At 42.8% G+C, this 23617-nt stretch overlaps 1 protein-coding gene across 1 annotated transcript; it reads left to right on the forward strand.

Moving 5' to 3' along the window:
- The first annotated feature begins 1342 nt into the window (after window positions 1-1342).
- LOC120066613 (monoacylglycerol lipase ABHD2) lies at window positions 1343-23225 on the forward strand. The gene is made up of 12 exons (XM_039018038.1): window positions 1343-1475; window positions 1873-1940; window positions 2214-2450; window positions 3975-4150; window positions 8086-8253; window positions 10103-10286; window positions 12164-12256; window positions 17516-17617; window positions 17729-17798; window positions 18125-18209; window positions 20601-20798; window positions 21042-23225. Exons 3-12 carry the CDS (start codon window positions 2236-2238, stop codon window positions 21056-21058), a joined length of 1308 nt encoding a protein of 435 aa, XP_038873966.1. The 5' UTR covers window positions 1343-1475; window positions 1873-1940; window positions 2214-2235; the 3' UTR covers window positions 21059-23225.
- Window positions 23226-23617: the final 392 nt, after the last annotated feature.

The following is a 23617-nucleotide window of genomic DNA, read 5'->3' on the forward strand; positions in this document are numbered from 1 at the left end:
CTGAATACTTATGTAAATATCAGTTGTTTTTTTATACATTTGCAAAAATGTCCCACTTTTTTTTTTTGCTTTGTCATTATGGGGTATTGTGTGTAGATTGATGAGGGGAAATGTCTTTGTCCATTTTAGAATAATGTAACAAAATGTGGAAAAAGTCAAGGGGTCTGAATACTTTCCGAATGCACTGTATCTCATGGAAGAATGAAATAGTATGAATACATTCATCAAAATAACCTTGTTTATGAAAATATGTCAATCATTATTTGAATATGTTGGTAACCCCTTGTATAAAAGTGATAATGCCCTTGAAGCCGGTATTTGGAGGACATAGTGACACGGTTTGCCGGCCCTCTACAAAACAACACCCGTGCCAATATATCCTCCAAACACCGGCTTCTCTGGTGTTATCGCTTAAGTGGTATTTTTATTTAACCTATATTTAAGTCAGTTTAGAACATTCTTACAATGACGGCCTACCCCGACCAAACCCTAATGACGCTAGGTCAATTGTGCACCATCCTATTGGACTCCCAATCACGGCCAGTTGTGATACAGCCTGGAATTGAACCAGGGTCTGTAGTGACACCTCTAGCACTGAGATGCAGTGCCTTAGACTGTTGCGTCACTCAGGAGCTTGTGACATTTTTTGTGAAATTGTAAGTGCTGTACACAAGTAGCGCAACATGAAAGATTAAATGGTTATTATATATATCCATTGTAAAATCATGATTTACAACACTACAAATATTTCTCAGGAAGTACTGACAATATGGAAAACATTGAAACGGACTACAGTAAAATATAATATGCATCTCAAATAACAATCCAACTAGGAGTAACAAAATACTTTTTATGTATACTTATCAATGACCATTTTTTTTTTTATAGATGGTGAATACCATGGTTATCATGCTATTAGCGAAAAATGTAGTTCTATAAGTGCACAGGGCATTAGCCCGTGACGTGAAAACGGTGAGTGCCCTTCTCAAATCGAACAGGAATCTGCGCAGCTCGGTCATATTGTTAACAAGGCAGCATTGTGTATCGTTCAGAAGCATACAGCTCTTTTCCATAAAATACATGTTCAAACAAGTTTCATTGGCAAGGCAAATAAAGCGCTGTGCGAGTAAAACACAGAATACTACTCATTACTCCACGTGCTCAAGCCACTTTGCTTTTGTTTTGAGCCGACTTCGCCGTCGCCCAAAACTAGGCACCGAAATTACCCAACATGTGACGTAGCCGTAACTGAGCTCCAATAAAAATAGCTATATGTAAATCATCTCTTCTTCAGTAGGAAGTCAGGCTGCAGTTGCTAGGTGCTCGCGGGTTTCAACTCTGTTCAGCTGTAGTAAACAGTCCGTGGCTACACCGAACAGCTGTGCAATGTGCACAGAGAGCAAAACAGCTTGTATACATTAATGTAAGGACACTGATTCGGACGAAAGCTCGGAAATATCTTCGAGGTAAAAATGGTATGTTGTGCATGGTTGCTAACCAGCTGACTTGCTGGCTTTTTTACAGAAACATGTGCTACTGCGTGTGTGCTGAAATTAGGGAGTCGGCTGGGCAGTCTACTTTTTCTGTATGTATCACTGTATCAAAAGTGGGTAACATTTATGTATTCTATTCTAGACTAGATTGTAAGCGAAGAATGAGTTGTCTCTCGCAAATTCAACTCTAACACAAACATTAACTTCACTTCTAAAGACTTCACTGCTAAATAATAACGTCTGAATGATTGGAATTCGCACAATGATACTGTTTTATAATGTAATTTGTATCTACAGAAAGTCAAACAGATGAAACTTTTACATTCAACAATATGCTGACAGTTTTCTATTTGAGTGACTTGTTGTTCCTCTTTTCCAGCGCTGCCAGATTCTGAAATGCATATCCAGGGGGTGACTGAGTATCATTAGTTATTGAACAGAGGCAAGGTGGGCAAAAATGTTTGACACTGTCTGACTGACTTCGTTTCTTTCTGCTGTTTGTGGACTTCAAATCAGCCTTATTGGGGTCATATTTGATCTCATTATTCTTATCACGCTCTAATTTACATTATGTATCAATGCTATGACTGCATGTGACTCTTTATATGCCCTCTGCACCAGTGGCGGTTCTAGACCATTTCAACTGGGGGGGGGGCCACGCTATGGCCAGTTGTACTGTTAGATGTGTTGCTGTTGTGATCATATGTTAATTGTGCCTAGACATAGGTCCTCTCTGTCAACCATGAGTGCACTCGTGGAGCCAGGTGATGTCCACACCATTGCCCCCGAGATGCCAGCCATGTTTGAGGGCATGAAGCTGGCTGCCGTAGCAACGGTGCTCTATTTCCTGGTGCGCTGTCTGAATCTGAAGAGTCCCACCGCCCCGCCTGACATCACCTATCGGGACACGCCCCTCAATCGCTATCTGCTCAAGTCCTGCCCCATCCTGACCAAAGAGTGAGTACTGATACCTACCCAGCAGATAGGATGCCATTTGGGACACAGCCACGATCACCTATAGAGAGCCCCGGTCAAAAGTAATAAACTGTATAGGAAATGGGGTGCCATTTGGGACGCAAACCGTGTCCACTGTTCCCATACACCGGCGCACACATAGGCCTACTTGAGAGCAAGCACACACACTTGTAAGTGAAATAGCAGTGCTTCCTGGAACATGTTATGTTGTTGTGACTATGGTATCAATATCAAATTCCAGAGCAGACTGGTACATGCCACACACACAGACAGTCACAAGCTCATACTCATAAACCCACATGTACAGTAGCTACAGGACATACTATCCCATTTTCATAAACATCCTTAATCTTTCCTTTCCCCCTGAGTCGTAATCACTTTCAACCCAGTCGCGATAGTGCCCTTCTCACAGTACCTCCCTCTTAGACCAGTCCTCAACACTCCCTGCATCAGTCAACGGCTGTCGAGCCAATCGAGATGCCCTGTGTGTGGGTATAGTAGGTGTCCTATTAACACTGTATTATTTTACAGCCACATCGCAATTACATAACATCTACACTATGGACCACACTGCAGACTTAGCATGGCTAAATTACACTGTCTTTACCTGAATAAAATACATTTTTTTAAAGATAAACTCTCTAACTGAAGGATATAGGCAGCTGTTTTTCATTGAGGCATATTGGCTGTAAAATGTGAAAGGCTTCCATGAGACATGAAGATGTTAATGTCTTGCTACCAGTGATATATAATTGATCCTACAGGCCAAAGCCTGGTCACAGAGTGGGGAAAGGAGGTTACTTAAAACGGTTGTGTTTCTTTGCATGAGCTGGAAAGACCATGCCAGAGGCACAGCTAGGATCCAGAGTTATTTGCAAATTAGATTACATTTTGTTGTTATACCTCTTTTTTCTTCCTAATTTCGTGGTATCCAATTGTCTCATCGCTGCAACTTCCGTACAGACTCGGGAGAGGCGAAGGTTCGAGAGCCGTGCGTCCTCCGAAACACAACCCAACCAAGCCGCACTGCTTCTTGACACAATGCCCACTTAACCCGGAAGACAGCCGCACCAATTTGTCGGAGGAAACACCATACACCTGGCGACCGTGTCAGCGTGCACTGCGCCCGGCCCGCCACAGGAGTTGCTAGTGCGCGATGGGACAAGGACATCCCTGCCGGAATAACCCGGACGACTCTGGGCCAATTGTGTGCCGCCCCATGGGTCCCCCGGTCGCAGCCGGCTGTGACAGAGCCTGACAGAGCAAATGAGATGTTTATACATGCAATAACATGTTAACTTCATGCTAGATTTTGTGTGTGCTTTTGTGTGTGATTCCATGCACGTGTGTGTGTGTGTGTGTGTGTGTGTGTGGAATGTACCAGTTCACACTGGGATTTCATACCATGCTCACAACACAAAACGTTCCACAAGGCACTGACATTACTGCTCTTACATCACTTTGGCTCTCACACATCCACTCTTGCCCGTTTGTGTATTCACACAGGTACGAACCGCCGCTGCTGTGGGGGAAGAGTGGACACCTCCAGACGGCCCTGTATGGGAAGCTGGGGCGTGTCAGCTCCCCAAACCCCTGTGGGGTGCGCAAGTACCTCCTCATGCAGGATGGGGCCACTGCCACCTTTGACCTCTTCGAGTCACTGGGGGACCACCGCACTGGAGGTGAGATATTTGCTCCAGGGTGAATATTCCCCTAGGTGCAGAACTAGGCTCAGCTTCCCCTGCACCAATCCTAACCTTAACCTTTAGTGAGGAAATGCAAAAATGACCCAAGATCAGCATCTCGGCTGGGGCAGCTTCACCCTACTCCGAGATATTCAGTGTCATGTACTGTACCACGTCATGTACAGACCTGGGTTCAAGTACTAAACTCGGCAAAAAAAGAAACGTCCACTTTTCAGGACTCTTGTCTTTCAAAGATAATTCGTAAAAATCTAAATAATTTCACAGATCTTCATTGTAAAAGGTTTAGACAATGTTTCCCATGCTTGTTCAATGAACCATAAACAATTAATGAACATGCACCTGTGGAACGGTCTTTAAGACACTAACAGCTTACAGACAGTAGGCATTTAAGGTCACAGTTATGAAAACTTAGGACACTAAAGTGGCCTTTCTACTGACTCTGAAAAACACAAAAAGAAAGATGCCCAGGGTCCCTGCTCATCTGTGTGAACGTGCCTTAGGCATGCTGCAAGTAGGCATGAGGACTACAGATCTGGCCAGGGCAATAAATTGCAATGTCCGTACTGAGAGACACCTAAGACAGTGCTACAGGGAGACAGGATGGCAGTGGCAGACCACGTGTAACAACCCTGCACAGGATCGGTACATCCGAACATCACACCTGTGGGACAGGTACAGGATGGCAACAACAACTGCCCGAGTTACACCAGGAACGCACAATCCCTCCATCAGTGCTCAGACTGTCCGCAATAGGCTGAGAGAGGCTGGACTGAGGGCTTGTAGGCCTGTTGTAAGGCAGGTCCTCACCAGACATCATCGTCAACAACATCGCCTATGGGCACAAACCCACCGTCGCTGGACCAGACAGGACTGGCAAAAAGTGCTCTTCACTGACGAGTCGCAGTTTTGTCTCACATGGGGTGATGGTCGGATTCGCGTTTATCGTCGAAGGAATGAGCGTTACACCGAGGCCTGTACTCTGGAGCGGGATCGATTTGGAGGTGGAGGGTCCGTCATGGTCTGGGGTGGTGTGTCACAGCATCATCGGACTGAGCTTGTTGTCATTGCAGGCAATCTCAACGATGTGCGTTAAAATAAACGCAGTTGACAGTGAGAGGACGTTTCTTTTTTTTCTGAGTTTATTTGAAATCTTTCAATTACTTGTGTTTGCTTGAATATTAATAACTTTATTTATAGAGCACTTTTCGATAACAGGTTAACAAAGTGCTTCGCATCAAGTGCATAAGTGCGTTTTCAGGGGGGATTTAAAGAGGCACTGAATCTGCAAGCCTGATCTCCTCTGGCAGACCATTCCATTTTAGGGAACCTAATGGCAAATGCCAGGTCTCCTTTGCTTTTCAACTTAGACTTTTGGAATGGTCAGCAGTGCTTTACCAGGGGATCTCGGGCTGCGTTTTGGCTCAAAGGGAGAGAAGTTCTTCAATGTAAGTTGGGGCTAAACCAATCCTAGCCTTTAAGCCTTTAACATGATCCTATCTATTCTAAGGGTGACTTGTAGATGGGTGGGGTTTGCACTTTTGCAATTATTGTGTTGGTTCAATTATGCAAGATGAGCTCAATCAAGCCCAGCTGAAGTATTTTAAATTATTTCAAATAGTATTTGAACCCAGGTCTGGTCATGTACCACATGCCATGTACTGTATCTGTGATCGGGCATGACTCAGCCTATTGGTTAGGGTTACAAAAACAGCTGTGCTGTGGTCAATACTGTCCGCATCCCTTCAAGTCCTCAGTGTAGTGGCACTTCAAAATGAGGTTTAATGCAACAGGTCTGCGACTAGTGTGCATTATTTAGACATTTTGAGGTAATTCATCGAATGGAATTGGCTTTGGTTGTTGTCCACTGTTTCCTTATCTTGAATAATGTATGTCAAGGGAACACTTTATTTTTATTTTTTAAATCCTCTCGTAGTGTTCGCCTTTTTGGGCACCTGCCCTAGGGTATCTAATTGGGTTTGAGACCATTAGCAAGATGGTGCCCCTGAGGAAAGAGTAGCACACACCCTTTATCTGTGCAGTGACTCCCTGGTAGGCTTGGACAGTATACTATGTATACCGGGGTATTTTGAAATATAGACGGTATGATTTTTCAAATAGTAATAATCGCTTCAGCCATGCATTTGGTTTGTTAGCTAAGTGGCTAGCCTGCAAGATCAAGCTTCTTGGTTACTGCGGAGGCCATCAATCCCCTCCCGCATCAAGATTCTTGGGGCCTCATTTATAAACTGTTTGTAAGTACACGATATCCCCCCCCCCCCCCCCCCCAAATATGTGCGCACCAATTTTCACGCAAAATTTGAACTTGATGAGAGAGTGTGGTCACCTCCTCGCAAACTTCAGGCCATGTGTACACACATCTCTGCTAGTGGTTGAAATATTGTATTGCAAGCTGGCAAGTATTTTGTGCAAATGCGGATATGGTGAAAAGCTTATTCGTACAAAAAACAGGAACACATATTAACTAGAATGCAGCCATTTGCCGTCAGTGAGGAGCGAAAATCTTTTTATAAAAAAAAAAATATCTAAAATATAGATATTTAATATTTTTCCTATTTTGTTTTCATAAGTTGCATAAACATTTCCTCACCATTTCTGGCCGTGATGGATTCATATTTCCGAAGTAGCCATACAAAAAATGACCATGCGCAGCTAGTAGTCTAGTAAATAGACGGGCTAAATGTATTTCAAGTTTTGCAATCCCATAGGCAGCGCTATTTATATAATATTCAGTTGAATTTAACAGGTGAACAGTCTATTTTACATTAAAGTAGGCTGTAGCATACATAAGCCTACCTGTTCACCTGTTAAATTCGACTGTATATTATAAATGGCGCTGCCCATGGGATTATTGCACCCCCCCAAAAAAAGAAAGTAGCCTACCCTAGACAATGCTTCAGAATTGGCGGGCAGTCCATCATCTAGGTTGTGGGAAAAGTCTATGTAAAACATTGTTGTGCTGCCAGGTCCACAATAATTTGCCATTGTTTTCTCTTTCAGAAACTGACAGTCCTTTGCCAGATGCAGCATAAATTAATGCTAAAGATTAAAGCATTCTGCCGACTCAGTAAATAGACTGGCAGCTTGTGTAAAATATTTGACAGCATGTGTAGGCTACAGTATTGGTGTGCGATAGGAGTGCGACATCATTGCCTATTTAATCTCAGGGCCTATACCAAGGCAGGACATAGAAACCCAATCTATTGATAAACTACATTTTGAATGGCAATAGTTCCAATTTATACAGCAAATAAAAGGGTGTCATTGTCACCGTAAGTTTAAAGGAGGGCGTTTGTCCAGGCAGAGTTTTAATGCTCGTTCACGCTTGCACAGTTTTACGACGGGTCTGATTTATAACTGGGGAAACATGCGTATGTATGGCGTGCACCAAGTTTATAAATCTTAATATTGTTGTACCTGCGCAGACTTTTCAGAAATTGCGCATGCGGGAATGTTGTGCAATTTTAAGCAGCGGTTAGAAGAGGCCCCTGCTGCCTAAACGTGTTGTGGGTTGAAAAATATATCATTTGGAAAGGAATGGCGCCCCTTTTGTGCACTGCGAGTAATACCCTATAACTCGGTATGGTACAGAGCGGTTTGAAAGTCTGGATATCGCCTAACCCTACTCCTTGGTCTTGTTCATTAGGCACCATACAGAAGAAAAGGACTGAAACGGGGAAGGACTACCAGGACTGGTCCAATGCAAATTTAAATTTCCTGTTGCAAAATGTTTTAAAGCACGTTCCACTGTGTGCACTAATGAACATTGTGTGCACTAATGACCCCTGTTGCACATAGAATACCGTGCTTTTCTGCCTTTAATTTGCCCTAACACCACCTACCCACGGACTCCCCTTTATCACCTGTGTGTTTACTGTGTTTTCACTCCACAGATGACATCACCATGGTGATCTGCCCGGGGATTGGTAACCACAGCGAGAAGCACTACATCCGCACCTTTGTGAATCACTCCCAGAGGCAGGGGTACAGGTGTGCTGTTCTCAACCATCTGGGGTCCCTGCCCAACATCGAGCTCACCTCGCCGCGCATGTTCACCTACGGTAAGACCGCCAGGGCTCTCTTAAGTACGCATATTGTTGTCCTTTTTAATAATATAACTGTCCATATGTAGCTTGTTTTTGGTCACAGGTTCAGGAATGGCTGAAGAATTCTAACAATTACCTGGAGCCAACTCTGCAGAATGCACTACTGGGTGATTTTTGAAAAGTCATAGTCAATCGATCAAAAATATAATAATGGTTTATCTTTCATTTACAATCTGTAGGAATAATGAGAATAGAAAGGTTCAGAAGCTTTGTGAAGCCTCACGGCACAGTTGTAAAAATATATGTCAAATAGAAATCCAATATGGATGGTGTTAAGAGATAGATGGGTGCAGTTGAATGGAGCTGAAGGGTGGGACTAATAACAAGATAACGAATGTAAAATATACTGTGTCTGTAAAGTGTATATAGGTTCAGCACAGTTAGAAATATATGGCAAATAGAAATCAAACTGGATGGACATCAGAAATGGATAAGATAGGTTGAGGGTAGAGGAAGAATGTGTCTGTAAAAAGGTGTGTAGTGTGTGTATAAGCTGGAAGTAAAAGCCTAAGTGTTGTTCATTAGTTTACTCCAATTAGGGGAGGGGTGGTAGGGTTAGCGGAAAATAATAATTATATATATTTTAAAAAGTTGTCTGTATTTAGATAAAAAATATGTGTATACACTACTGTTTGAAAGTTTGGGGTCACTTAGACATTTCCTCAACTGGCAGCTTCATTAAATAGTATGTGCAAAACACTAGTCTCAACGTCAAAGGTGATGCTGGCCTTCTAGGCAGAGTTGCAAAGAAAAAGCCATATCTCAGACTGGCCAATAAAAATAAGATTATTATGGGCAAAAGAACACACACTGGACAGAGGAACTCTGCCTAGAAGGCCAGCATCCCGGAGTCATCTCTTCACCGCGTCAAACTTTTGAACATGTGTGTGTGTACCCTACTACCGGTCAAAAGTTTTCGAAACACCTACTCATTCAAGGGTTTTTCTTTATTTATACTATTTTCTACATTATAAAATAATAGTGACAACATCAAAACTATGAAATAACACACATGGAATCATGTAGTAACCAGACAATTGTTTAAAAAAAAATCTAAATATTTGAGAAATTCTTCAAATAGCCACCCTTAGCCTTGATGACAGCTTTGCATACTTTTCTTTGGTGACTACATGATTCCATGTGTTATTTCATAGTTTTGATGTTGTCACTATTATTTTACAATGTAGAAAATAGTAAAAATAAAGAAACCCTGGAATGAGGTCTGTCCAAACTTTTGACTGTGTGTTTACAAAAAATAATATATGGGGGATTGGAAATGATGCGGACAACTACATTGATGGAAGCTACAATCCATCTGCAATATTTGACATTTAGTTGAAGATGACTTTGGTCTACCATCTAATTAGTCTGCGACAGCCGGACATGATTGGAAACACCTGTGACTGAATTAATGTTACGTGTGACCTGTGGAGTTTTCCAAGTAAAAGCTTGATGTGGAAAAGTTGGTTAATTAATAAATGTATTGCATTTACCTGTAACTTGCACTGTCTTAACTGCTACTAGGTGTGGCAGGTCAGCAATTGGAGGGTTGCCGGTTTGAATCCCTAGTACAGCTGGAAAATCTGGTGGGGAGTGAGACAGTAACCGGAGAGTTGCTGGCATCTGCATCCTAGATGCCATCTTCTGCCGTTGTACCCTTGCGCAAGGCCCCTAACCCCTAAATCTATCCAGGGGCACTACACCGTGGCCAACCCTGGGTTTCAATCCCTTGGGATTTGTTTTCTACATCTCAGTGCATTTGGTTGAAAAGCAAAATACACATTTCTGTGATTTCCTTTTCCAGGTTGTACATGGGAGTTTGCAGCCATGGTAGGTTCCATCAAGCGGGCCTTCCCCCAGACACTGCTCATCGTGGTGGGCTTCAGCCTAGGGGGGAACATTGTGTGTAAGTTTCTGGGGGAGAACAGGATCAACCAGGAGAGAGTGTTGTGCTGCGTCAGTGTCTGCCAGGGATACAGCGCACTCCGGTAAGTGGAATTTAAATAAAGCCTTATACAAACGGCAGCCACTACACTGTCAAGTAGAACGTTGTTGATACTGTGATTCGGCTACATGCGAACATGCTTGTGTCTAGATCCACGCCCGTGAGTATTTGTGGAAGAGGCAGGCAGCCAGTCTGGCCTCTCTTTGTTCGTACCCATAGGTAGGCCATGGCCACCACTTTACCCCATGTAGCTTTTGTTTTGTCCGCATCTCTTTAATCTCACTCAGAGCACCACACAAACGCGCGTGTGACCACCTCAGTGACTGACTGCTATTGTTTCGCGTAGACCTCAATTCGCCTTGTTTCCCCGTTCACTTTTAGACACCGACACTGTTCATGTGCACTCTGCAAATAGTCTAAAGTAAGTACACTCGGGCTATTAAAAACCTGCCATCACATATGCCCGTTACCTGTTTATACAAACCACACCCACGCATTAAGTGCTACCAAAGTGCTTACACCACTAATAAATACACTTTTCACATAGGATTTACTGTATGTTGCCTGTTAACAACATTTAAAAATATATATTTTTTTAAATAGGCCAATGTTAAAATGACCTCTTTTCAAACAGGCCCGGCATAAGCCTTTTATACCTCCCGTGCACATGCCAGCTTCGATTGCATGGTAGTAGGGCTGTGTAGATGTGGGTGGGGGTGTCTATTTGAATAAATCCATTGAATATACGCAATCACAAATACGTCTATTAATTCATTGACTAATAAAGTGTATTTTCAAAAGAATGGAATAGCAAGTATTTTGTAAATTATGCTACTGATCTATGAAGCCTAATTGGCTGCGTCATGCAAAATCTAATCAATAGTTTATTTTGTTCATTAAACAGACAGGATGCACTTACATTCCCCTGCCCCGATCAGTCAACCCACATATACCCTACATGATCAAAAGTATGTGGACACATACACATCAAATAACAGCCTCAACTCTTCTGGGAAGGCTTTCCACTAGATGTTGGAACATTGCTGCGGGGACTTGCTTCCATTCAGCCACAAGCATTAGTGAGGTCGGCCACTGATGTTGTGTGATTAGGCCTGGCTCGCAGTTGGCGTTCCAATTCATCCCAAAGGTGTTCGATGGGGTTGAGGGCAGGGCTCTGTGCAGGCCAGTCAAGTTATTCCACACTGATCTCGACAAAACATTTCTATACGGACCTCATTTTTTTTGCACAGTATTGACATGCTGAAACAGGAAAGGGCCTTCCCCAAACTGATGCTACAAAGTTGGAAGCACAGAATCGTCTAGAATGTCATTGTATGCCGTAGCGTTAAGATTTCACTGGAACTAAGGGGCCAAGCCCGAACCATGAAAGACAGCCCCAGACCATTATTCCTCCTCCACCAAACTTTACAGTTTTATACACCTGTCAGCAACGTGTGTGTCTGAAGTAGCCAAATCCACTATTTTGAAAGGGTGTCCATCCACATGCTTTTGTGTGTTAATGTATAGGGGTAAGGTGACTAGGCATCAGGATATAAGATAAACAGAGTAGCAGCAGCTTGTGTGTGTAGTCAGTATAAATGTGTGAGTGAGTGTGTGTAGGGCCCTGTGAGTGTGCATAGAGGCAGTGCAAAAATAAAAAGTTCAACGAGGATACTCAGGTTAACTAGTTATTTATCAGTATTATTGCTTGGGGATAGAAGCTGTTCAAGATCCTGTTGGTGCCAGACTTGATGCAGGCTGTAATACAACAAATGTGGAATCAGTCGAGGGGTATGAATACTTTTTGAAGGCACTGTAGAAATACATGCACAATAACAGAACCACTCATTGTGTGGTATAGACTTGGTGCCATTATTGACTGTCTTTCTCGCTCTCTCGCTCTCGTGTGTGTTAATCCAGGGCCCAGAAGACGTTCCTACAGTGGGACCAGTGTCGGAGGCTCTATAATTTTCTCATGGCAGACAACATGAAGAAGATAATCCTCTCCCACCGGTACATACAACTGCTAAAACACACGTCTCAGTAGTTAGTACACATATCACTACTGTCATAGTCCCTATGCAATGTTCAGTCTTTAAAATAAGACCTATACAGAAATCCTAAATAAATTGGCCTAATGGTTCATGTACGAGCTACATGCTTCAAACCAGACTAATTTACGTCATTTGTGATTATGAAATATCGAACTGTCTGGACGACAAAACGAACCCAGATAAGACGTCATAATAATAATAATAATAGTTCTCAAGCGGCCGCTGGGCCAGCCACCCTTCCATCAGTATCAGACAGCTGGTGTTCTTGTTTGCTTGTAGCCTATAACAAGCATGCAGGCTTCGCTACTGTATAAAAATGACAATTTACAAGTGGAGTCTGCAATGAACATTACAGCAGTAAAAGGTCATTCTAATTTACACTACCGGTCAAAAGTTTTAGAACACCAACTCATTCAAGGCTTTTTCTTTATTTTTTACTATTTTCTACATTGTAGATTAATAGTGAAGACAATACAACTATGAAATAATACATATGGAATCGTGTAGTAACCAAAAAAGTGTTAAACAAATCAAAATATATGTTATATTTGAGATTCTTCAAATAGCCACTCTTTGCCTTGATGACAGCTTTGCACACTCTTGGCATTCTGTCAACCAGCTTCATGAGGTAGTCACCTGGAATGCATTTCAATTAACAGGTGTGCCTTGTTAAAAGTTAATTGGTGGAATTTCTTTCCTTAATGACTTTTAGCCAATCAGTTGTGTTGTGACAAGGTAGGGGTGGTATACCGAAGATAGCCCTGTTTGGTAAAAGACCAAGTCCATATTATGGCAAGAACAGCTCAAATAAACAAAGAGAAACAACAGTCCATCATTACTTTTAATGACATGAAGGTCATTCAATATGGAACATTTCAAGAACTTTGGAAGTGCAGTTAAGCGCTATGATGAAATTGGCTCATGAGGACCACCACAGGAAAGGAAGACCCAGAGTTACCTCTGCTGCAGAGGATAAGTTCATTAGAGTTACCAGCCTCAGAAATTGCAGCCCAAATGAATGCTTCAGAGTTCAAGTAACAGACACATCTCAACATCAACTGTTCAGAGGAGGCTGCGTGAATCAGGCCTTCATGGTTGAATTTCTGCAAAGAAAACACTACTAAAGAACACCAATAATAAGAAGAGACTAGCTTGGGCCAAGAAACATGAGCAATGGACATTAGAATGGTGGAAATTTGTACTTTGGTCTGGAGTCCAAATTGGAGATGTTTTGTTTCAACCGCTGTGTCTTTGTGAGACGCGGTGTGGGTGAGCGGAGGATTTCCGCATCCACATATGTATTTCCCACCGTGAAGCATGGAGGAGGAGGTGTTCTGGTGTGGTGCTGCTTTGCTGGTGACACTGTTTTATTTAGAATTCAAGGCACACTTAACCAGCATGGCTACCACAGCATTCTGCAGCAATACACCATCCCATCTGGTTGCGGTTAGTGGGACTATCATTTGTTTTTCAACAGGACAATGACCCAACACACCTCCAGGCTGTGTAAGGGCTATTTACCAAGAAGGAGAGTGATGGAGTGCTGCATCAGATGACCTGGCCTCCACAATCCCCCGACCTCAACCAAATTGAGACGTTTTGGGATGAGTCAGACAGCAGAGTGAAGGATAAGCAGCCAACAAGTGCTCAGCATATGTGGGAACTCCTTCAAGACTGTTGGAAAAGCATTCCAAGTGAAGCTGGTTGAGAGAATGCCAAGAGTGTGCAAAGCTGTCATCAAGACAAAGGGTGGCTACTCTTGAAGAATCTCAAATCTAAAATATATTTAGATTTGTTTAACACTTTTTTTTTCCCCGGGGGGGGGGGGGGGTTACTACATGATTCCATAGTTTTGATGTCTTCACTATTTTTCCTACAATATAGTTTTTTTTTTTTTTTTACTGAGTAGGTGTGCCCACACTTTTGAGTGGTACTGTATATATTGTTTCAAATATATATATATATATATATATATATATATATATTGTTTCAAATATATATATATTGTTTCAAATATATATATATATATATATATATATATATATATATATATATATATATATATATATATATATATATATATATATATATATACACTGCTCAAAAAAATAAAGGGAACACTTAAACAACACAATGTAACTCCAAGTCAATCACACTTCTGTGAAATCAAACTGTCCACTTAGGAAGCAACACTGATTGACAATAAATTTCACATGCTGTTGTGCAAATGGAATAGACAAAAGGTGGAAATTATAGGCAATTAGCAAGACACCCCCAATAAAGGACTGGTTCTGCAGGTGGTGACCACAGACCACTTCTCAGTTCCTATGCTTCCTGGCTGATGTTTTGGTCACTTTTGAATGCTGGCGGTGCTTTCACTCTAGTGGTAGCATGAGACGGAGTCTACAACCCACACAAGTGGCTCAGGTAGTGCAGCTCATCCAGGATGGCACATCAATGCGAGCTGTGGCAAGAAGGTTTGCTGTGTCTGTCAGCGTAGTGTCCAGAGCATGGAGGCGCTACCAGGAGACAGGCCAGTACATCAGGAGACGTGGAGGAGGCCGTAGGAGGGCAACAACCCAGCAGCAGGACCGCTACCTCCGCCTTTGTGCAAGGAGGAGCAGGTGGAGCACTGCCAGAGCCCTGCAAAATGACCTCCAGCAGGCCACAAATGTGCATGTGTCTGCTCAAACGGTCAGAAACAGACTCCACGAGGGTGGTATGAGGGCCCGACGTCCACAGGTGGGGGTTGTGCTTACAGCCCAACACCGTGCAGGACGTTTGGCATTTGCCAGAGAACACCAAGATTGGCAAATTCGCCACTGGCACCCTGTGCTCTTCACAGATGAAAGCAGGTTCACACTGAGCACATGAGCACCTGTGACAGACGTGACAGAGTCTGGAGACGCCGTGGAGAACGTTCTGCTGCCTGCAACATCCTCCAGCATGACCGGTTTGGCGGTGGGTCAGTCATGGTGTGGGGTGGCATTTCTTTGTGGGGCCGCACAGCCCTCCATGTGCTCGCCAGAGGTAGCCTGACTGCCATTAGGTACCGAGATGAGATCCTCAGACCCATTGTGAGACCATATGCTGACATGCACATTTGTGGCCTGCTGGAGGTCATTTTGCAGGACTCTGGCAGTGCTCCCCCTTGCACAAAGGCGGAGGTAGCGGTCCTGCTGCTGGGTTGTTGCCCTCCTACGGCCTCCTCCACGTCTCCTGATGTACTGGCCTGTCTCCTGGTAGCGCCTCCATGCTCTGGACACTACGCTGACAGACACAGCAAACCTTCTTGCCACAGCTCGCATTGATGTGCCATCCTGGATGAGCTGCACTACCTGAGCCACTTGTGTGGGTTGTAGACTCCGTCTCATGCTACCACTAGAGTGAAAGCACCGCCAGCATTCAAAAGTGACCAAAACATCAGCCAGGAAGCATAGGAACTGAGAAGTGGTCTGTGGTCACCACCTGCAGAACCAGTCCTTTATTGGGGGCGTCTTGCTAATTGCCTATAATTTCCACCTTTTGTCTATTCCATTTGCACAACAGCATGTGAAATTTATTGTCAATCAGTGTTGCTTCCTAAGTGGACAGTTTGATTTCACAGAAGTGTGATTGACTTGGAGTTACATTGTGTTGTTTAAGTGTTCCCTTTATTTTTTTGAGCAGTGTATATATATATTTTTTTTTATCTAGCTTTATGCTACAAACAAGCTGTAAAAAGCTGGGGAAAGAAGTGACTCCGACGCATGTGGGTTGGATATCTTTGGTTTGTCTCTGACATTCGGCGGCTGCACTACATCCTCCTATAGCCGAGGAGACAAAACGTTTACTTTGCTTGAGAAGTGACGTGTGATTCTATCAACAGGCTACTCAACAACGTACTAACTCTAAATGAGTCGGCGGCAAGCCAGGTAGCCTATTAATTATTTAGGCTATATTTTATGATCATTATTTCAAGGCTATAGCCTGCCATTTTAAGAAATCAATTGTGAAGAATTTGTGTGACGCTACAGGCTGGCAGGAGTGCTTAGCAGTTCAACAACATGCCTATAAAATGCACATTTAGACTGTATAAAATGAAATTTAAATAATGATGAAACGAAAGATGCCTTATTAGGCTATACAGTCATTCAACAGTGCCTTTTGAATTCATTTGGTCGGTTGTTCCATGTAGTGAATCTGTTATTCAATGTGTTTGTTTCGGCTAATGAGCGATAAGGCCCCAACTTTTTTTTTTTCAACAAATAATCTTTCAATATTTTTTTATATATATATATTTAAAGGGGTCTTTTTTTAAATGTTTAATTAAAAAGCTAAATGATCCTTGGTATGCCCTTTTTTTAAATATATTTTTAAAAACAATTCCATATAGCTTAGTAGAACCCTCCTTCCCCATACTTAGACTGTGTTTCTTTCGCGGTCCGCAAATAAGAGATTCATACAGTGCTCTTATTATAATGGCTGTCTTTTCACCTTTGCCCACTTCAGAAGTCTGATTTTCTCCAGGTGTCCCTCATTATAAATAACGTACTGTCCCTAAATTACATGTGTATTCTGTCACTCAACTCTTCATTTAATAATGAGTCTCATTTTGTATTGAGCGGGATATAGCTAGATGCTGTATGTGTTGATTTGCTGCTGTTGTGGATGGATCAGAGGAACCGATAGAATGTGCGCAAGGTAAATTATCAATAGACCTATGTGCCAAAATTACCTGGAGAAATCTGACCTGCAATTTGTAAATAAAGCTGCTGTACTTATAATTCGTAAAACCTTCATTTGTATCACTTTGAAGTGACCCAAATGGCAAATTAATCTTTCATCTATACATTTAGAGATATATTAAACCACAAAAAATAAACATTTTATTTGACACTTAGAGTCTGACTTTATTGGCATTGTCTGTTAACACCCATTACAAAACATATTGCAGTTTTGACGCTGCAGTAGAAGTGCAGTAACTGCAGTCGACTGGTATTTTGGACACCGTAATTGCAGAATAACTAAAGTTGAACTGCAGTATACTGCACTGTAACTGCAGTCGCACTGCAAAATTACTGCAGTAAAAAAACATTTGGACGCAGTATTTTCAGCATACTGCAATATTTTTTTCGTAAGTTATATTTCTGATACTGATGAGTTGAGTGAATTTTTTGCAGGAATTTATTTTACGTCATACATTGTGTACCACCTGTACACTGTTTCTGATTGACAGGGGCAGTTTGTTTGGGATGAACTCGAGCAAGATGGAGGACGCAGACCTGAGCCGACTGTACACAGCTACCTCCCTCATGCAGATCGATGACAATATCATGAGGTGACGGCCGGCTTTCTCAGACTGTGGTGGCCATCTTGAAATAATCTTGTCTTTAGTAATTGTGGCCTTGTTGTTATAACCTGATGGGTTTTTTGTTCATACGTTTCACAGAAAGTTCCATGGTCACGACACGCTGAAAGAGTACTACGAGAAGGAAAGCTGCGTACACTACATTCACAATGTGAGTGAACACGGACCAGGCCTGAGTCTCCCAGAGCCTTCGTAGCTGAAGTAGTACATTATTGCTCTTGACGACCCAGACTCAAGTCTCCTATAGACACACAAAGTGCTTAATTGAACAAATTTTGCTCGAAGATTGAAGTCAGATATTGATTTTATAATTGTTCCACTAATGTGGTTGTCGGTCTGGGTAGTGGAGATTTTTCTTTTGACTATTTTAGCTACTAAGGATTTGAGAAACCTAGCCCAGAGTGATTACAAAGTGATTTTCAAACTTAATGATGATGATGATGGTGAATGGGGGTGATGATGACAATCCTATTTCAGATCAATGTGCCTCTACTGCTGGTCAACTCCTCAGATGACCCTCTGGTCCATCGGTCACTTCTGACCATCCCACGCACACTCGCAGGTATTAGCTCTATTCAGTAAGAGTTGTAACTAATTGAGTACTCATCACATTTTATTGATTCATTAATACCAATTATTAATTCATAGTGAGTGATAGCAGTTTTAGTAGCCGGGAAAGGATATCTTCCCAAAAAATTGATGGGAGTAAATGGGCCACGCTCACCAAGTTCACAATTTATGGCCAAATCACCTCCAATAAACGTGTACTGAGCATTCTTATTTGATTACATTTGGCTTAATGCAAAATCCTTTTACATTGGACATTGTGACGATGTGCAATGTCATTAGTAGTAGCGCAATTAATTATTCAATCAACACCAGGGTCACGTCAACTTAGCCGCTTCTTCCTTTCTCTGCTTAAGTGTTGACCGCTAAGTGTTGATAAATCCTTCTCTGCAGCGTCTCCCTGCCTAGACAGTCTTTTTGAATATTTCATGGCCATGCGATCCCCTGTGCTGTGGTATTATTTATAGGGTGTGTTTGTTTTCCGTGCGTGCGCCATGTGTCGCCCACATTTAAGAATTTGTCTGCCTCAGTGGGCGGGAGTCACTGGCCCGACCCCCATTTAGTGTGTAAATCAACAGCCACAGGGCTTGTAGGAGAAAGGTGCTGGTATCTACTTCCCCTGAGACCAGGGCGCTCCAACCATGTTGCTCAAGGGCTACCGACCTGTAGGTTTTCACTCCAACCCGAATCTAGCACACCGGATTCTAATAATTAGCTAGTTGATAAGCTGAATCAGGCTATTTACATCTGGGGTTGAATTGAGAACCTACAGGAGGGCAGCACTCCAGGAACAGCATTGGAGAGCCCTGCCTTAGGCCCTGTAACTCTACGCCTGGCCTGCATGTTCCATAGAGGACTGTGTTGTGGGCAGTGTCCCATAAAGGGTATACAGGCTATCCTCACCACCAAAGGCTACTAGAGTGCAAACAAACCTATTGTATTGGACAACTGCATAGATGCGGACATGGAAGTAGCCTCATGTACCATATGTAGTCGCACACAACCCGATTTTAAGAGTGAGTCATGCTCTCTAATAAAGGTAGATGGGTTCAGTCAGTGTTACTCCAGTTCATCGTCTCTCTGGCCTTAAAGGCCAGCACTTAATCCCATTAGCGCTGTCCGTCTGTATCTGGAGGTCAGTCGGGAAGCCAGCCAGCCAGCCTCAGTCTGCCTGGGCTCTTTCAGCAGCCAGCGCTGTGCTGCACGGCCGGCACCAGCTGCCTCTGCTGTGTGCCTCTCTGCTCCCTCTCAGCGCCGATGAGCTGCCTTTTTTAACTGGCCCGTGTGTTTGTGTGCGTGTGCTTCCTCCATATGGAGAGCTAATCGCAGGTCAGCTGCTACCACCTCACCACTAACCGTATGTACTTTACATAGAGACAGACGCTGATCTTGGATAATATCTTGGATAATAAGTCATAATGAATAAGATGATATGGACAGGCCACAGATCAGCACTCCTACTCTGAGATGCTTTGTAAATACAGGCCCATGCCTGTTCAGGGCAGGCCTGTGGCCATGTTATTTACTGACAGTTGTTGTATTATTTACTCTGGTCACTAGTGTTTCTGTAACGGTGTCACCTGGGCCAGAGTGAAAGACTGGGTTGCGGCTTGAATAGAAAAGCAGTGTGCTGCACGTTTTATATAATCTATACTTCTGTCCCGTACACGTTTTTGATTTGTATCTGAGCCTCACTTGCATTCAGTTTGCACTGACTAAAAGTTACGAGAGAGAAATAAAGACGGAGATAGTCAGGGCTGAGAGTGTTGGGTGGCAGAAATGGAAAGGAGATTAGGCGAAGGAGTCACATCTGTGAGGAAACTCGAGGCTCTGCCAGAAAGGGCTACCTGCGAGCTTGCACAAAAATAAACCAATGAATCGTCAGTACATTGGCAATATCTAATTCATTACCTCATCGACTTGCACTGTTACATCTACCATTCGAGGTGTTTTGCATCGTGTTTACTGTGTTCGAGTAAGAGTGCGATGACCTAATCTATACTGAACAAAAATATGAACACAACATTTTCATTTTTCATTTTAGTGAGTTAGTTCATATAAGGAAATCAGTCAATTGAAATTCATTAGGCCCTAATCTATGGATTTCACATGACTGGGCAGGGGCGCAGCCATGGGTGGGCATAGGTTCACCCACCTGGGAGACAGGCCCACCCACGGGGGAGCCAGCCCCAGCCAATCAGAATGAGTTTTTCCCCACAAAGGGGCTTTATTACGGACAGAAATACTCCTCTGCACCCCAATACCACTTTGGTGGCATCTTACCTAGTACCAGTAGTATCAGCATCCACCATAAGCCATTGTTTACGTAACGACACCACCACATGCTAACTGTTAGCATCACCGTCTCTTTCTCCACACCCGTCAGAAAAGAAGCAGAATGTGATCTTCGCCCTGACGCTCCACGGGGGTCACCTGGGCTTCTTCGAGGGGGCTGTGCTGTTTCCCCAGCCCCTCACCTGGATGGACAAGGTTATCGTGGGCTATGCCAACGCAATATGCCAGTGGGAAAGACACAGACCGCCCTGCCTGAGGACACGTCGTGGACCCTGTCCACAGGCCGACGGTAAAGCTTACCGCACACATGCTCACGTATGTTGTATGGACACACACACTGCCAGGGATAAAACGGGGATGCCATGAGACTAAAGGAAAAGTTTCACTCTACCTACATTTACAGGCGTACACACATACGTTATTGTTATTATTAATATACGCACGTCCAGTATTCCTCTGTCCTACTCCCCTAACATCCTGTCAATCAAGAGTCACTTTATGTCACTCACACCTTTTTTTTTTTTTTTTTAAGGGACTCCTAGTTTGTAAGGACACATACGCCCACGAGAGAAGGCTGAACCCTGTATTCTTCAAAAGGGGGACGGGGATGATCTATGGGCACAGTAGCTCGCCTGACTTTGTCGGACTATAGCTTTGCTTTGAGAAACACAGCATTCAGCTGCGAATGACATTCATTGAAAGCCTTACCCATGGACTCCAGTCAGTCGAATGGATGGCACTCGCTCCTCTAAACGTGGATACACTGTGTAACCTGCACATGCTGGTGAACTGCTACAAGACCTCCACAGTGGCTTATTTATTGGTCAGTTCTGTGGAAAAGACTGGAGAGGAGATTTAGCTTCTGTGTGCAAAGTCCCAGCCAGCACCCCTTGGTTCTCACACTTGGGTTGCTACTTGGTCCCGACTCTCCCTAGCTGTTTGTTCCCGAGTGTGTACTGTTGTCGTGAGGGTGAATAGCACTCGGGGGGTTTCAAATGGGAGCTCTGGGAGGTTGAAACTCTGAAGGCTTTTGTTAAGCAGAGAAATAGAATTCCTAGAACAGACATTTATTTCTATGTTAAGCTTCTTTAGCTCTTTTTAATAATTGGGTCAAAATCTGGTCTGGGCTCTAGTTCTAGGCTAATAGGCACTACTTTCCTGGCCCTAGAGATACTATATTTTGTCTTCACATTGTCAAAGTGCCTCAAACATAAAAAAATAAAGTTTAAAAAAATGATTTCAAACCAAGAAAGGATGGCAATGGTTTAAAGTACTTCATGACTATTTTCAATATGCATACATAGTGTTCAAGGACCACACTCTGTAAATATCTGACATTCTGAGGAAGCACCCAATCCTACCCAGAACACATTAATGACAAGTTCCCTTCTCCTGTACTCTATACTTGGTGGAACAGCCTCTGAAATTCTCACATGGTTGGCTTGCACTACACAGCACTCTACTTCTGAGAATCAAATGCATAGATTTTTATATATTGTAACTTGAGTTGTGAGTATAGGAATGTTTCTGACCTTTTCTAAGTAGTTGATTCTTACAAGTCGAGTGCACTGACTAAAGTCCTTATTCACAGCCACTGTGCTATTTCAGTCATTCAGTTGGTTTGCCTGAGTAGCCCATGTTCAATGGTGCAATGTCAATGACACTTTATTCTGGTATGCACGTTTTGGAGATTTCACTGTAGGACCAACCAAACTCCGCCCACCTGGGGCAACGGGCGACACAAAACAAGCGCACCCACCATTGAGCATTGGTTATTTGAGTTGATTGATTTAACCCAATAGGGAACTGACTGTCAAGGTTTGCCATGAACATTGTGTGTCTACCTGAATCATTGAACTCACCCAACAGCTAAGATTAAAATTGAAGCCACGTTTAGGTTTGTTGCTGTTGTGAAATAATATATAGGTATGCGCTACAGATGTAGACCCCAGTTGTCCTCAATTGAAATACCAAAACACATGTGACTTGGTCTTCTTCCTTATATGGGCAAAGTCACATGGTTAAAAAAAATAAATTAACACAAAGAAGGTTGAGGTTACCTTGTGTACCGTAAGTTTAGTCTGACAGCGTCTTTGTTTTTTGTTCTCGTTTTCCCTTTTTCCAGGTAATATTTTCGCTGTTCTTTTTAAGAGATATTTGTTGGGAACTGTTGTTAAAAAAAAAAAAAACATTGTTTCTGTAAAAAAAAAAAAAAATGGTGTGGTTCCTGAGATGTAGAGCACAGACTAAGTTGTCTTAAATACTCTGGTCGAGATTCAGTCAAAGGCGCATTGTAGACAAACGTACTTCCCTTTTGAAGGTAATTTGCACTTGACCAGACTTCTGAATGTGATCTCTGCACGTGTCAGGGAATTTGGGGTTATATTGATCAGTGCAGTGCGTTTGTTGACAATGCGCCTTTGATTGAATCCAGGGCTCTGTCTTTTTATTTGCGCTTGTCTGTTCTATTCCATGTATAAGAATGAACCAAGTTACTGTGATATCATTGGGTAGATGAGAGAAGAGTTGCTGGACTTGGAGCCTTGCAGAGAGAACAAGGTCATGTCATAACTTCCACTATTTTTCCCTATGGAATTCATCCTTTGTTTGCCTTTTATTTTGTTTACAACCCCTATAGATGTACAATGCTGTTCAGTCATTATAATGTAGAATCACAACTTGGCGTGATGTATAAAGTAATCGTGTGTGTTTTGGTTTCCGATAGATAAGGGTGTGCAAAACGCAATACATTTATGGGGGGGGGGACTTTGAACTTGTATCCTTGAAATATATTATTTTGTTGTAGATTTCTCTGCATTTATTGTGTATTCCTTGCTAACCTATGTTTTGTGTTTTCCAAAGATTCTACAAGCCAAGGTGAACAGATTGTCATCTTTAATTATATACAGTTTATTGTACACATAGTGGTGACGTGCTCATGCCTCTGCAGCAATTCAGAGAATTAAACCGCTCGTTCTTCTCCAAGCACAAACAAATGGAGACGGGGACTTGTTGGATTTCTGGCCTTCTATCACCGTGAGGTGGATAGAGCAAACTGGATCCTGCCAGGTTTAACTAGTACTAGCTGTCTGGGTCAGAGATTGGGTT

Source organism: Salvelinus namaycush, chromosome 21, assembly GCF_016432855.1.
Source record: "Salvelinus namaycush isolate Seneca chromosome 21, SaNama_1.0, whole genome shotgun sequence".
Taxonomy (NCBI): domain Eukaryota; kingdom Metazoa; phylum Chordata; class Actinopteri; order Salmoniformes; family Salmonidae; genus Salvelinus; species Salvelinus namaycush.